This window comes from Labeo rohita, chromosome 1 (assembly GCF_022985175.1).
Source record: "Labeo rohita strain BAU-BD-2019 chromosome 1, IGBB_LRoh.1.0, whole genome shotgun sequence".
Lineage (NCBI taxonomy): Eukaryota > Metazoa > Chordata > Actinopteri > Cypriniformes > Cyprinidae > Labeo > Labeo rohita.
This window is the reverse complement of record NC_066869.1, coordinates 47,149,035-47,165,907: the sequence shown is the minus strand read 5'-3', so window position 1 is coordinate 47,165,907 and position 16,873 is coordinate 47,149,035. Positions and strand designations below refer to the sequence as shown.

The following is a 16,873-nucleotide window of genomic DNA, read 5'->3' as shown; positions in this document are numbered from 1 at the left end:
GCATGTATCTAATGCACATATCTGACAAAGAGCTCTATGGATCTGCTGCACTGACACATCACAGATGGTGTGGATCAGGCTGCAATGCCAGCGCAGGTCAACAGAGACGACCTCAGCCTCTGCTCAGCCTGCTGGGAAGTCTGAGCCACAGATGAGCTCCAAGATGCTAAATTAAGATGCGTTGAAAGACTCGACATATTCAAGCCCTCTAAGGAATGAGCAACTTCTATATGCATGCATAAAGTTTCCCCGTTTCATAAACGAAAGGGCTGCGAGAGAGAATAAGAGGCAGAACATGAGAGAAATCGAGACGATCTCAGAAAGGAACCGAGACACAAAGAAAGAGAAGCAGACAGGCGAGAAGAAGATACACACATAACAGACAGAGAGAGGGTATGACTTGCATGGTGATTCGCTGCAAAATTCAGAAGTAACAACAAAAGTGCTCTGCAAAAATATTTTTAAAGGTGAAGTGTGTCATTTCTGCACCGCTAGTGGTGCAAAACTGAACTGCGGAGAACAAAAAAATAAATGACACCAAACAGGTGTCCAATCAGTTCCAACATTATTTTGTTGAACATCCCGTTTCACTTTGAAATACGTCATACTGAACAAGTTAAACGCAAATGCATCCTAAAGAAAAAAAAAAAAAAAGACTCGCAACTGTGCAACTCACAAAAAGTAAAAATTGCACGAAAATTAAGAATGTTGACTTTTTTTCTTGGAATTTACGTCTCATAATCTGTTTTTTTAGGGAAGTCAGTTTCCACCATTAAATCAAAAATAACAATAATAATAAAATAAATAATTTATTGCGACTTTTTTATCTCACAATTCAGACTTTTTTTCTCAGAATTGTGAGATATAAACTCGTAATTGTGAGTTTATATTGTGAGATATATTGTAAGATATAAACATGCAATTCTGACTTTTTTTCTCAGAATTGTCAGATAAAAACTCACAAACTTGACTTTTTTCTCGCAATTCTGACTTTTTTTTTTCTTCACGCAATTCTGACTTTTTTCTCAGAATTGCATTATATGAACTGGCAATTGTGAGAAATAAAGTTAGAATTGCGAGATAAAAAACTCGTAATTCGGACTTTTTTCTTGTAATTCTGACTTTTCATGCATATCTGACTTTTTTCTCAGTGCTGTGAGATAAAAATTAATAATTCAGATTTTCACACATTTTTTTCATCAGAATTGTCAAATAAAAACTTGCAATTCTGACTTTTTTTCTCGTAATTCTGACTTTTTCTACGCAATTCTGACTTTACGCAAATCGGACTTTTTCTCAGTACTGTGAAATAAAAAATAATAATTTAATATAAAAATAAAATTTTTTTTTTTTTTTACCTTTTTTCACTGTAAGATAAAAAGTCCAATTATAAAGTCCAGTTTTGAGGGAAAAAAAGACTGATCAAAATTGCAAGATATAAACTCACATTTCTGAGAAAAAAAAGTCACAATTGTATGTTTTTTATTACTCGATTCTGAGAAAAAATGTCAGATTTACAAGTTTGTATCATGCAATTCTGAGAGAAAAAAAAGGTCAGAATTTGCAGTTGTAGTTTTTTTCCCCGCCAAAAAATGAAGAAAAAAAAATGTAATTGTGAATTTTTCATCTCACAATGAACTTTTTTCCCCACAACTGTGCATTTATATCTTAAAAATTTCTTATATTTCTTATTTTCTGATATTTCTTCTCAAATTGCAAATTTACATCTTATAATTCTGCGTCTCAACAATTCAGATTTTTTTCTTTCAATTTTTGCAGGAAAAAGGTCAGTTACGAGATAAAAGGTCAAAATTACTATTTATTATGATTATTATTATTATTTTATCAAGTAGCAGAAACAAGCTTCCATACCAATGATATATGAACAAACCCCTGCGTAAAAATCTTCAGAATACAGACAGAAATAAAAAGGTAATGTTTGGTATATGTAAGTGCTGTTAAAGTGGAGAAAAAAAAACTCATTTTAAAAACTGAAATCCACAGATGCAAACAGATAAAGTGTATTTTGCATGTTTTCATTCCACTAGTCACATAGTTCAAATAGCCCTAAATCCCAAAATTGACTAATGCACTTCCTGTAGTCTTTTCCCCACAAAGCAACTGCACGCTTCACCTTTATGAAAGAGGCTGGACCTGAAACGGGAAAGTAATTTTTGGACAAAGTAAAGTAAAGCATTGGTGCTGAACTGACCCCTCACGGACCAGAGCTAAAGCCCTGCATTACAAGAACATTTTTGAAGGCATCATGGCTTGAAAAAGAAACCATGGGCTTCTTTTCCTAAGTCTGCGGGCCGAGCTGAAGGAGAGAAGCTCATTAGCCTGATGCTCTGGGCAAACTGAAGCTGCAGGGTGGCTTTCTGCCACAGGCAAGTTGTATTGAAAGCTTGTGTCGGCTTTGGGCCGCTCGGTATCATGGGTAATGGTTAGCCCAGAATATTGACACCATTATCCCACTGCATTCACTCATTGATTCACTACGATTCTCCCTGAAGCCTAGCATATTGGAGTAAAAAAGCTCTTTTGGAGATGTACTATGGTAATACCACAGTATTCTCTAAAATACGTTTGAATATCATAATAATACAAGACCATGGAACCCTTAAAATAATACAAAATAACACAGTGGTACAGTGATGGTAATACTACGATACTTTAAAATGATACTGAAATGGTTTTTACCGTGGTATTGTTAAAATACCACAGTAGTACCATGGTACTTTTTGGTACAGTAAGTATTGTTTGTCCTTTCTGTTGTTTTGTGTAGAGTACTGTGGTGATATACCATGGTACAGTGATGGTATGGTAATACTGTGTTACCTTTACTTACCATGGTACCAAAGTTTATATACCATGGTATTTACATAGTAAAGTAATATAACATCCAACACTCATTTCCAAAAAAGAATCAAAAATACCATGGTGGTACCGGTGTTATATTAGTAACACTAAGATGCTATTATTAATTGAGTTTTTATTAATATTTTGAGATGCTATTATTAATGGAGTTTTTATTAATATTTTGAATTTGTTTTATATTTAGTTTAAGTTAAATTAAAATTAAGGTTTTGTTTTGTGCTATTGTATATATTTTAAAATATAATCTTAAAATATATATTAAAAACAATATATTTTATAAAATATTATATAAATTAATTTATAAAATATTTGCATTTATTTTAAATAAAATAATACATTTACTTTTAATCAAATGTATTATTATAATTTTAATTGTATTATTTGTACTGCAATATTTTTTTAATGTCTACTGTATGTTTTTTTTTTATTTCAGTGTTAGTTATACATTTCAGTGTAGTTATAAATATTTAATATTTTTTATTTAAAAATATAAATTATATTCATAAAATATTTGTATTTATTTTAAATAAAATATAATACATTTACTTTTTATTTTATCTATTGTATTATTATTATTTTAATTGTATTATTTTTATTGTAATATATATTTTTTAAATGTCTACTGAGTATAGTTTTTATTATTTTTTGTTTCAGTATTTTCGATTTTATCATTTATTAATTTTTAAATATTTAATTTAATTTGAGTGCCATGGCATCCCCACACTACTCTTTCCACACCAGTGAATGTCTGATCTGCTGAAGACGACTCACGCTGCTCTCCTGAATGAGTTTTTCTTTCCGTCAATGGCACAAATCCTAGTAAGAGTCCGTAAGTGTCCAATTCAACACAATTTAATTCCTAACACCCAATCAAAATGTTCCACCAGCCCGTAATCGGATATCATCACATTTAAAAAAGTCATTGCGTCCCCCTCGAACGGTCCATTTCCACAACAGGAGGACGTTTCTCTGACTCACTCATCAAGGGCCAAATTGCTCTGGACATTGAGTCCCGCTGGATCTGTCAGAAGACCAGTGGCTTCACGCTGAGATTCCCAGCAAATGTCCTCTTCGTGTTCCAGTCATCATCAGCATTAAGGAGTACACTTTGTCGTGTTATCAGAGACGACGACGACGGCACCCCGGGCCACAAAATGATTGTGACTCCACAAAGAAAGACTGAAGTGAACCTGCTGTGAGGAAACGTCTGAAGGCCTTCTCTAAAGGTCTCTTTCAATCTCTCACCCTCTTTTTCCTCCATCAGCACCTCGAGACCATCAAGATACGGCAAGATGGCCTTGATAACGAGGAGAAATATTACAAGAGACAGAAAAGAGCTGATCCTTAAAGCTGATGTAATTTCAATCAACTCCTTAGAGGTGTGCAATTTTTCAGTGCTACAATACTTTATCTTTATCCCAGTTTAATGTGACGACTTTAAATTAAAAATATTTGTACTTTGACTTCTTGCACTTTAAATTCAAATTTTCGCTTTAAATGTATACAGTATATGAATTGCATATAAAATTTCCACCCATTTGGATTACACCAAGGTTATTATAGTCAACTAAAAATAAGATTGTTAAATCATATTTAATCATAAATGTAACCCTGGACCACAAAACCAGTCATATATTTTTTTTTAAAAATTGAGATTTATACATTATATGGCTTGTTAGGACAGGACAATATTTGGCGGAGATACAACTATTTGAAAATCTGGAATCCGAGGGTGCAAAAAAAACCTCAAAATATTGAGAAAATCATGTTTTTAGCAACACATATTACTAATCAAAAATTCAGTTTTGATATATTTACAGTAGAAAATTTACAAAATATCTTTATGGAACATGACCTTTACTTAATATCCTAATGATTTTTGGCATAAAAGAAAAATCGATCATTTAGACCCATACAATGTATTGTTGGCTATTGCTACAAATATACCTGTGCTACTTCAGACACGGTCACAAATAATATGCCAAAGCAACATTTCTCCTTTTCATTCAGTTTAACTTGGTTTACTAAAATAAACTAAAATGGAAATAAAGCTCAATAAAAACAAATAAAATAAAAATTTACAAAAATAATTTTAATATTTAAAATAAATAAATAAATAAATAAATAAATAAATAAATAAATATTACAAATGCATTTTTAAACATGTTAAAAATTATAAAAATAAATAAATATTTTTAAAATTGCACCCATCTAATCTTGAATAAAATCATATTTACAAAATGCATTTATTTAAATTGCATCTGTTCATTGTGAAAATTACATTTATTCAGTACAAACATGGTTAAAATATGGCTTGGTGGAACAAGCAATGCTTAATTAGTTAAAAATGCATAAGATTGAAACAAATTGTTGGATTTATTGATGATGAATATATAAGTCCGCTCGCTGTTTATTTAAGACGCATTCAGCTTGTGCAAAAAAAATAATAATAATTCTGACCTGTTTTATTTATGCATGACTCAAAAATGCATCACATTAAGTTGTGTTAGTTTGTGTTACAACTGTGTAATCCAAATGGATGCAAATTTTACATGCAACTCAAATCTAAATCATTTTTAGGCTGGTGGTTGATAACAATCCACCAGAACCTCACAGAGGTCAGATATTGGTTTTTTTGAAGTGTATGAATTTGTGTTCCCAAAAAAAGTGTATGAAAAGCAAAGAAGGCGATAACACCTTGTACGAAATGTTTCTCAAGATCAGAACATGCTGGACTACTTCTGACAGATCAAGACCCAACTGTATTTTATCTCGAAGCACATCCAGCAGGAAGAAAAGAAACGCGCTCTATTCCAGCAGGCAGGACGCGGCTGCTCCAGGACGGTAAAACATCATTGATTTGGCCAGCGGGTGGAACAGGGATAGAATAAATGCGAACGTGTTAAGGCTGAAAATGGATTTTTAAATATGTATTCATTGATTTCCTGGTCTCTAAGTGTTCCGCTGTGACGTGTTATTTCGCAAAACAGAGGGATATGAAAAGAAGCATAAACTAATTTGCCTTCAATCGTATTAATTAAAGCAAAACATTCAAGCGTGAGTCAGCGTTTGAGCGTTTACCGTCCTCCAAACAGAGAGTGATGACAATAATAATCACATCAATGCAGACGTTTGTTTGTTCAGGGAACGTCGGTGCTTTTGGCTCTGCAGGTTAGACAGTGACGTTTATTCATCCATACAAAAGTAGAGTTTTCCACTTACAGCTTTTGAGTCATTATTGAGAATCGCACACGCAAAAGCACAAATGACATTCATCATAAAAAGTGAATGCGAATGCATTTGCATTTATGCATTTGGCAGATGCTGGTATTCAGTGATTTGCATTGTATCCAAGGTGTATAATATATCAGAACATGCATTTACCACAATTCAAATCCATGACCTTGGTGTTGCTGACGCTAGCAACATTAGGGTCAAGGGTTCAATTCCCAGGGAATGCATGAGCTAAACTAATGCGTAACATGCATTGTGGGTCACTTTGGATAAGAGCATCTGCCAAATGTAAATGCACTGCAAAATGAGTTTATGCTTCAACAAAGAAATACTGGTTTTCCCTTTGAATTAAGAAGAAATAGTTCACTCCACAATGAAAATTTGCTGAATATTTACTCACTCACAGGCCATCCAAGATGTAGATGAGTTTGTTTCTTCATCAGATTTAAAGAAAATGTAGCATTGCATCACTTGCTCACCAATGGATGCTCTGAGGTGAATGGGTGCCGTCAGAATGAGAGTCCAAACAGCTGATAAAAACATCACAAGAAATTCATACCACTCCAGTACATCAATTAACATCTTGAGGAGCCAAAAGCAGCATGTTTGTAAGAAACAAATCTATTATTAAGACTTTTTTTAAATAATCCAAGTTTTCATCCTAAAAGTGTACGTATGCACAAAAGCTAGATTTTGCTTGCACAAAAGTTTTCAGATTTATAAAACCATGCGTATGCCAGAACCTGTGCAAAAATCCCTTTATAAATCCCAGTCAGGGGAAGATTATGCGTACGTGCATCTCCACCCCGTCTCCTCCCCCGAAATCACCATATATGGAGCTTACAACGCCTAGTTTTACTATGCATAACCTAATTTGCATATACTTTCCATGCATATTCCCATCCATGTGACACCATCGTCAAAGCTACATTAAGGAAATTAGAGATACGGACTATAAATGCCATTTGTGCCAGACACATGAATTTTTATTGCTAAAAATAATGTTTTAGAATAAATGCCTATATCAAAAAAAACATAAAAACAAAAGTATTTAAAATGGTTCTCATAAATATTTTAAAATAGAGTTGATCTCATTCTTTTCCACTGGCCAAATAGCCTATTTCAATTGTTTTAAACAATTCAAATCAAACTAAATGTATACAGTTTTGGCTGATAAGGTGAACATCTTTTAGCTATTTTTTGTGGAAACAGACAGGCCTATATTTATTGCAGTAAACGTGCAAATCGTACCGGTTTCTTCCAGTTGTATCCTTCAAACACTGGAATTTTTTCATAATGTTGTAGAGATGCCTTCACACGACATCAGCCCATTTTGTGCGTACACAACACTTATAAAAGAGACCCCTGGTCTGAATCAGGAGAGAAATATGCACAGATCAAGCAGCCAACAAATATATTTTAACAAATATATGGGTGGATTTTGATGTGAGAGACAGCAGGTGATGGACTTTTTCACTGGAGGAAGCGTCATTATAGACTCTGGATTCATATTTTGGCTGGAAACAACAGTTAAAAGTTAAAAATGCTTTAATTATGGGTTCGTTTCTTACAAACATGCATTTTTGGCTTTTCAAGATGTTAACTGATGGACTGGAGTTGTGTGGATTACTTGTGGATTATTGTGATGTTTTTATCAGCTGTTTGGACTCTCAATCTGACGGCACCCATTCGCTGCAGTGAATCCATCGGTGAGCAAGTGATGCAATGCTGCATTTTTTCAAATGTGATGAAGAAACAAACTCATCTACATCTTGGATGACCTGAGGGTAAGTAAATTTTCAGCAAATCTTCCTTTTTGGGTGAACTATTTCTTTAACTTGAGCTTGATATGTTTTGAACGTGATATGTTTTGTTTTCTGAAAAATGCATCAGTGTTAAGTGAGTTTATGCTTAAAACAAATGTGAATGATGTTTGGTTTAAGTTCTCTTTTCGCCCAGTACAGCTCATAAAACAGGCTGCTATGAAATCCTGTGACAGATTACAGTAATAGGTAATACAAGGGATGACATTTTAAAATAAACAACTACATAAATCGCACATAATGCAATGTGGCATGTGTGTTACTCCCTTCGTGAGTGAAATACACCATCCATCTGCAGCACGAAATACGATTAAAACACCAGTAGTGTGATTAAAACCACAGTGCACATATTTTAGTGTGATTATGGTTACTGTGCTTATTATGAGCATAATAACATTAACAATCACAGTATTCTGTTTACACAAGCTCCATCTTAATCACAGTACAGCCTTGATCGCATTATACGGGTGCATGCAAATATAGCCAATGATTAAAAAAATGGAAATAAGAGAAGACTAGGGTATGAATGCTTAGATGTGAAACCACAATCTAAAAGTCACCAGAATGTGATGCAAAAAGAGATTAGCAATAGCAATTCCCCTTTTTGTATGGTTTTAATTAATAATAAAAAGCCTGGTTACAAAAAAAAAAAAAAAAAAAAAAATATATATATATATATATATATATATATATATATATATATATAAAAGTCTTTGTCAATATATATATATATATATATATATATACATTGACAAAGAGGTTTTTTTTTAAGTTAACGCACCAAAATAACTAAAACTAAATAAACTAAAACTAAAAACTTAAAAGTAAAAAAAAAAAAAAAAAGTTTAAAAAAGTTACAAAAAAAATACAAAAGTTTTTTATAAAAAAGTAATTATTCAAAAATAATAAAAACGTTTATTTGCAAAAGCTGATAACTTCCCTTTTTTACATACATTTTCAAAAAACATGTTTTTATTGTGTTTTATTTTGTTAGTTTTTATATTTGTTTTAGGTTTTTTTTATAGTTACTGAAACCAAAATTTTTGATGCGATTAATCATGATAAATAAATAAATATATAAAAAAATATATATATATATATATATATATATATATATATATATATATATATATTTTTTTTTATATATATATATATATATATATATATATATAAATATCCTAGTTTCCAGGACATTTTTGTTTTTGTTAAGTTCAAGCACCAAAAAACTAAAAACTTAAAACTAATAAAAAAATATATAAATTATAATAGTACATTAATGATACTAAAATAACACATTGACCACTGAAATTCTATGAGTTTTCCTATCTTTGGGAACTACTGTTTTTTTCAATTGCTAAATTATTTATACACTTATTTTACACTTTCAATACACTTATTTCAATGTATTAAAGAATTAATGGACATTATGAACGTATTTATTTATTTGCAACATATGTTTTCATATTGATGTTATATACTGGAAACCAGAATTTCAAAATATTTTCACAACTGTCAGAACCATTCACACCAGCAAAAAAAAAAAAAAAAAAGTCTCTATCACATCTCTTACAAGCATGCTAACACGTTTTAAACACACGACGGAGAGTTTCACACACGCATGAGCGGAGCTAATGAGATCGGCTCTGATGTGCTGGCATGAAAACACAGCCACTCATGAAACAGGATTGCGTGGGACATCAAGGAGCTCGTTACATTGTTTCATTGGACGTTATTTTTCCTGGCCGGGCTCACCTGATTGATGTGCTTCAGTTTATCAATGACTTGACTGATCACCGGGTCGGCCTCCTTCACTTTGACTTCGGGGTTTTCAGCCTGGGCTTTAATCCCGTTGCCAACCACTCGGAGAGTGTAGCTGCAAAGACAAAAAAGGGTGAAGAATGAGAGACGGTTGTTCGTGGTGAGTGGGTGTCGTTTTTTTGGATTCCTTTCCAATTTTTCAGCGCAAAGGCGATTGAAGCTTTTGTTGTTGGCTTGATGAGGAAGGCCTTACATGAACCAACTACATTTATCAGCACAACAAAGAAAAAGGCGTAAAGACTCCCTGAAAAAACCCACAAGGGCCCGAAATGGGACGAATAACTCAAGCCACACTAAAAAGCGATAGGACTCCAGGCTGAGAGACAGATTGGGGTTTATGTGGGGCAGAATGGATGGGTGCCGCGATGGGCCGCAGATAAGACGCACTAGTGCAGAGCGAGCGCCGCTGACAAATGACATGAAATATTACAATTCTTTATGGGTGAATTCGTTTTACACCAATGGTAAAATCAGCCCGTCCTGTTGAGACTCACCTTGAGAAGGACACATAAAAAGTAAAGTCTTCAAACAGTGAGGAAAAATATTGGAATGAATAGGAAATTGCGCAGCGGGTTCAGGTAATCGACTTTATTTACAGGCAGTAAAAGTGTCTTTATGAAACTGAAAAACTCTTCAGCAATCCTTGTAAGAAACTGGGCCTGAGCTTTTTAAATAAACTTACTAAAGCCTATAAAGTGAACATTTTTAGTTGAAGTGGAAATTATAAATATATATATATATATCTTAAATATATTCTTTCTAATACATTTATTTGTATTATTTAGCATTACAAATAACAAATTATACAGTAACAGTAGTAACATTAAATGTAATATTACACACATAATTAAAAACATTATTATTAGTAGTAGTAGTAGTATTAACATTATAATGAATAAATCTCAAATTACTACTACTACTAATAATAATTATAATATAATTTATTATAATGTTTATCATAATTATTATTGTTTTATTATTATTACTATTAAATTATGTGTGATATTACATTTAATAACATTATACTAATACTTATAATAACACCAATAATAATAATAATTTTAATTATGTGTGTACTATTAATAAAATAATGATTGTACAACAAAGACATATCAAATGAATAATATTAATAATAATAATTATTATTATTTCCATTGTTATTGTTATTTGATATTTATTTGTTATAATGTTACTACTACTTCTAATAATAATAATTATTATTATTATTATTATTATTATTCATATTATTATTATTATTGTTGTTGTTGTTATAAGTAGTAATAACAAAAAAACATACATTATGTATAATATAGAAAATAATATCTATATCATATTACAATTAATAACATTATTGTTATTATTATTATTATTATTATTATTATTATTATTATTATTATTATTATTATTATTATTATTAAATTATGTGTGATATTACATTTAATAACACCACAAATAAATATCAAATAATAATAATAATAATAATAATAATAATAATAATAATAATAATAATAACCATAATAATAGTAATATTAATAATAACAATAATAATAATAATTTTTATTATTTAATATTTATTTGTATTACTATTATTATGGTTATTAGAAGGGTATTATGTATCATATTACAACTGATAATAATAATAATAATAATAATAATAATAATAATAATAATAATAATAACAGTTCTATTATTAACTATTATTATTATTATTATTATTATTATTAACATTCTTACTATTATTGCCAATCCCTCTTATTGTAAAAACTAAACTAAATACTATGGCACTCCTTGAAGTACACTGGAGTGCCATGCAAATACTGTTGTTTATGAATATGATATAATTTAGTACAGTAGCCAATATCAAAGTAGCATGAAACCTAAACACCAGACTAAAACTGCGGAAATAAAGGACACAAACAAACACATAGAAAAAACATGCATCTCATGTCATGCTAAGCCTCAAGTCGCGAGCTTGTAGTTTCACCTCAGCGTGCGTCTGATCGGGTTGATGTGAGACAAAAGCGCTGAGCGTCTCCTCTGCTGCTTTGATTCCAGCTTAAGGCATGAGAGGTGTGTGTTCAGTCACTGACACATACTCATCTCAACACACTCAAACCCGAGAGAAAGACGCGCACTTCACTGGAATGCAAATGCTCCAGAAATATACCGCTACGTCTCGCTGTGGGTTTTGTGCTCTTTTCAGGCTCAGAGACAAATTGATTTAAGAGGTTCGAGTGGAAAAAAATTAGGATTGAAATACAACAACAGATGAAATACTGACTTTTCAATCCTTCATTTCAAAAACCACCATCTTCATGAAGGTATAAAAACATCTCAGCTCACAGTTCATCATCAGCCTAAAATCAGTGATGGAATGGAAAATGAATACAGTGATTATGGTATTTACAACCACTCAGAACACCTTAGCAACCGCATAGCAACACACTACAATTACTGAAAACACCTTAGCTACTGCATAGCAACACACTACAATCACTCAAAACACCCTAACAACTGCATAGCAACACACTACAATTACTAGAAACACCTTGGCAGCACAATAAAATCACCCTGAACACAATAGTAACCACACAGAAACATATCAAAATCACTCAGATCACCTTAGCAACTACAATCGCCTTAGCAATTGCATGGCAACACACTAAAATCACTCAAAGTAACTTAGCAACCGCACAGAAACAACAAAATTACTTAGAGCAACTTAGCGATTGCATAGCAACACACTAAAATCACTCAGAACACTTTAGCAACCACAAAGAAACACAATAAAATCCTTCTAAACACCTTAGCAATCAAAGAAACACAATGACATCACACCTTAGCAACACTTTAAAATCACTCAGAGCACCTTAGCGACTACATGGCAACACACAGAAATTAATCCAAACACCTTAGAAACACTCTAAAATCACTCAAAGAACCTTAGTAACCACACAGAAACACTAAAATCACTCCAAACACCTAAGCAACCACAAAGAAATACAATAAAATCACACCTTAGCAACACTTTAAAATCACTTAGAACACCTTAGCAACTGTATGGCAACACACAAAAATCACTCCGAACACTTTAGTGACCGCACAGAAACACAATAAACTCACTCTGAAAACCTTAGCAACCACACAGTAACGCTAAAATAACTCTGAATACCTTAGCAACCACAAAGAAACACAATGAAATCACTCTGAACACCATAGCAACATTTTAAAATCACTAAGAACACCATAGCAACTGCTTGGCAACACACAAAAATCACTCCAAACACTTTAGTGACTGCATAGAAACATTAAAATCACTCCGAACACCTTAGTAACCACATAGCAACACATTAAAATCACTCAAAGCAACTTGGTAACGACATAGAAACACTAAACTCACTCCAAAGACCTTAGCAACTGCATAGCAACACACTAAAAACACTCAGAACAATTTGGCAACCACACAGAAACACAAAAATCACTCAGAGCACCTTAGCAACCACATGGCAACACACTAAAATCAATCAGAACACCTTAGCAACCGCATAGAAACACATGAAAATTACTATGAACACCTTAGCAACCATATGGCAACACACCAAACTCAATCAAAACACCTTAGCAACCACATAGAAACACTAAAATTACGCAGAGCACCTTAGCAACCACATGGCAACACACTAAACTCAATCAAAACACCTTAACAACCACATAGAAACACTAAAATCACTCTGAGCACCTTAGCAACTGCATGGCAACACACTAAAATCACTCAGAACACCTCAGTAACCACATCACAACGTACTAAAATCCAACAGAACACCTCAGCAACCGTATTAAAACACTAAAAATCAATCACAACACCCTAGCAACCACACAGAAACACTATAATCACTTAAAGGACCTTAACATCTACCATAACAACACCTTAGAAACTGCATGACAACATGCCAAAATCACTCAGAAAACCCTAGCAACCAAACAGAAACCTCTACATAAATAAATACCAATATCGTAGTATTTTTGTAAGCCAAATAAACAGTCAGTCTCTAAGACACTGCTAAAACACTGGCATTTTATGTATTTTTAACATTTTGGTAGTTTATTTTCATTGTTTAAAAAAACAACAACAACATCACCATGGTACTTATTTGTGAGCTGCAATGAAGAGCCATCAAACTGTTCTGCTGTGCAGATCAAGGACTTTGGTAAGCAGACGGAGTATGATATTTCTCTCTCTGACACAGTCTAATGCTTTTAAGGCTCTCGATTAACGCTCGTCTCTGTCTGACTTGATTAATACAGACTCATCAACACGCAGGTCACTCACAAACACGCTGCTAAGCACACTTCAAAAAAAATCTGCCAGGACGCCTGCACGCGCTCTCAAAAGAACAGCAGCCACGACTGGAGAGCGGATGTGTGCGGCGCACTCGCTCGCTCCATTTAAAAGGCATCTATCACTGTGCCACGGGCCGCTCCGCAGACGATTCACTAATATTTCATAACACGCTCACGGAAGACTCTCGCAGGGCAACGCGTGGCCGGGAAACACGGAGCTGCTTTTTTATAGGTGTCGACTGATAAAAACGACTAACACGCGCAACGCTCCTCCATACATGAACGTGCCATCCGCTGACTGTGAAAACACTCGCTTTTGCAAAAGAGAAAATAGATCAGAGATGGCATTTATCTGCTAAGGACTGACAGACAGCATTCGGAGGTTCTTCCAGCAAACTCGCTCCATCACGACGCTCTTCAATCGCTCTTTTGGTGTGTGCGGATCCTTCGGCGGCAGAGATGGATAATTTCAAGAAAGTGTTTTTTTATCCACAGCCTATGAATGATGGGATGGTGTGGGTGTGCATACATATGAGCAGGATTGTCTTTTTAAAGAAATCAATCATAAAACTTTACAAATTTACACTGCGGCGGCGCACAACGGCTCATTACGCATTTTACTGCTCAACAAACCACCCACCAAACGATCCGCGTAATGAGAAATGTAACTGCGGCTGACATAAGAGGCATATCACAATCAAAACCATTTCATTTGCCTCAAATAAAACACAAGCTATACGCTCGTACGGCCAAGACAGACAATGTAGAGTTTTAGAAAACTATAACTGCACTCACAAAAACTTAGCCCTGCGTAAAAAAAATAAATAAATACAAAGAAAAATAAAAAATAGCCAGTAGATGTATAAGACAGCAGACAAGAATTGAATATTATATTTTTATTATATCAAAAACATATATTATATAAATTATTATATACATGTGAAATCTATATATATCCAAGTGGACTGGCAAACATAAAGAAATATAAATTACTTTTTAAAAAATATGTTGTTTTTGTACAAACTTGTTTTGTAAATATAATATTAAAATATAATAATAATAATAATTCTTAATGCAAGGAAAATTAATGATTACTGTTTTTCTTCTAATTATAACATTAAAATTTATAATACTTATTATTATTATTATTATTATTATTATTATTATTATTATTACTATCATCGCTTGCAATTGCAAGATAAAATAATATTGTTTTTTAACTAATATTAAAATATAATAATAATCATAAATAATAACAACAATGACAACAACAACAACGACAACAACACCACCACCACCAACAATAATAATATAATAAGAAGAATAATTATTATAATTATTATTATATTATCTTGCAATGGGCAGTAATTATTATTATTATTATTATTATTGTTGTTGTTGTTGTTGTTGTTGTTGTTGTTGTTGTTGTTGTTGTTGTTGTTGTTGTTGTTGTTGTTGTTGTTGTTGTTGTTGTTGTTCTTCTTCTTCTTCTTCTTCTTCTTCTTCTTCTTCTTATTATTATTATTATTATTATTATTATTGTTATTATTATTATTATTATTATTATTATTGTTATTATTATTGCTGCCCATTGCAAGATGAAACAATTGTTTTTTTTTTCGAAATGTAAAAATGTAATATAATAATAATTAACAATTAATTATTTTAGTATTATTTTAATGTATTAATAATAATAATAATAATAATAATAATAATTATTATTATTATTATAATTAGCAAGACAAAATAATAATTACAGTTTTTCTTCTAATTATAATATAAAATTTTCTTCTTATCACTTGCAATTGCAAGATTAAATAATTATTGTTTTTTTTTCAAAATGTAAAAATGTACTATAATAATTTATTAATAATAAATTATTTTAATATATTATTTTAATTAATGATAATAATAATACTTATTATTATTATTACTTGCAAGATAAAATACTATGTTTTATAATATTAAAATATAATAATAATCATTATCATCATCATCATCATCATCATCATCTGCAGGATGAAATGAATTTTGAAATTGTAAAAATGTAATATAATAATTTTGTAATAATGCATTTTTTTATATATTTATTTATATAAGTTTATTATTATCATTATTATTATTAATGCTTGCAATTTTTTAAATTATAATATTAAAATATAATAATAATAATAATAATAATAACAATTACCTCAGACATGGTAAAATCACTGCAACACAGGGTGTCGAGTGGCTTTAATAGTGTATTACACAAGAGGCCAGCGCTGGTGAGAGATCCACACACAAGATCTATAATTGCAGAATTGTATAAGAGTTGAATCAGCGCTGCAATTCAGGAGTTGGAGACTTCGCAGAAAGCTGCCGTTACAGCAGGAGACTCTGCTCCATCTGCAGCCACATTCCCTTTCACAGCTGTGCCACTATTACGCATTTTGGACACTCCAGATGTGCTTTCAAATATTTTTTAGACAACCGCTTCCCTTTGATACAAGACAGCGTCGTGTGGAGCTTGTAATAAGGTGAACCGGGGAAGCTCTACTTTATTTTGCGTATCCGGATGTTGGTTGGACTCTGAATCACCTCCTTATTTGAGCTTTTCTAAACTGGGTCTGGATGCTCTGATGTACCTTTCACTACCCGATAATTGGGTGCAATCGTTTTGTAACATTTTTATAATTTATGCACCTATTTTATTTCATCTCTAACATCTTTCTGATAGTTTGTGGTCTTCATTTTCACCACTGTTCTTCAGATTCACACACTGAATAATGATCTGTGGG

The 16,873-nt window shown here is 32.1% G+C and overlaps 1 protein-coding gene across 1 annotated transcript in view; it reads right to left on the bottom strand.

Annotated features, from left to right (window-relative positions):
- The window catches only part of gpc5a (glypican 5a), a 214,701-nt gene that overhangs the window by 88,237 nt on the left and 109,591 nt on the right, over positions 1-16,873 (bottom strand). Inside the window, exon 6 of the mRNA XM_051120702.1 lies at positions 9,687-9,807. Within this exon, the coding sequence (XP_050976659.1) occupies positions 9,687-9,807 (121 nt within the window). The remainder of the gene's footprint in view (positions 1-9,686; positions 9,808-16,873) is intronic.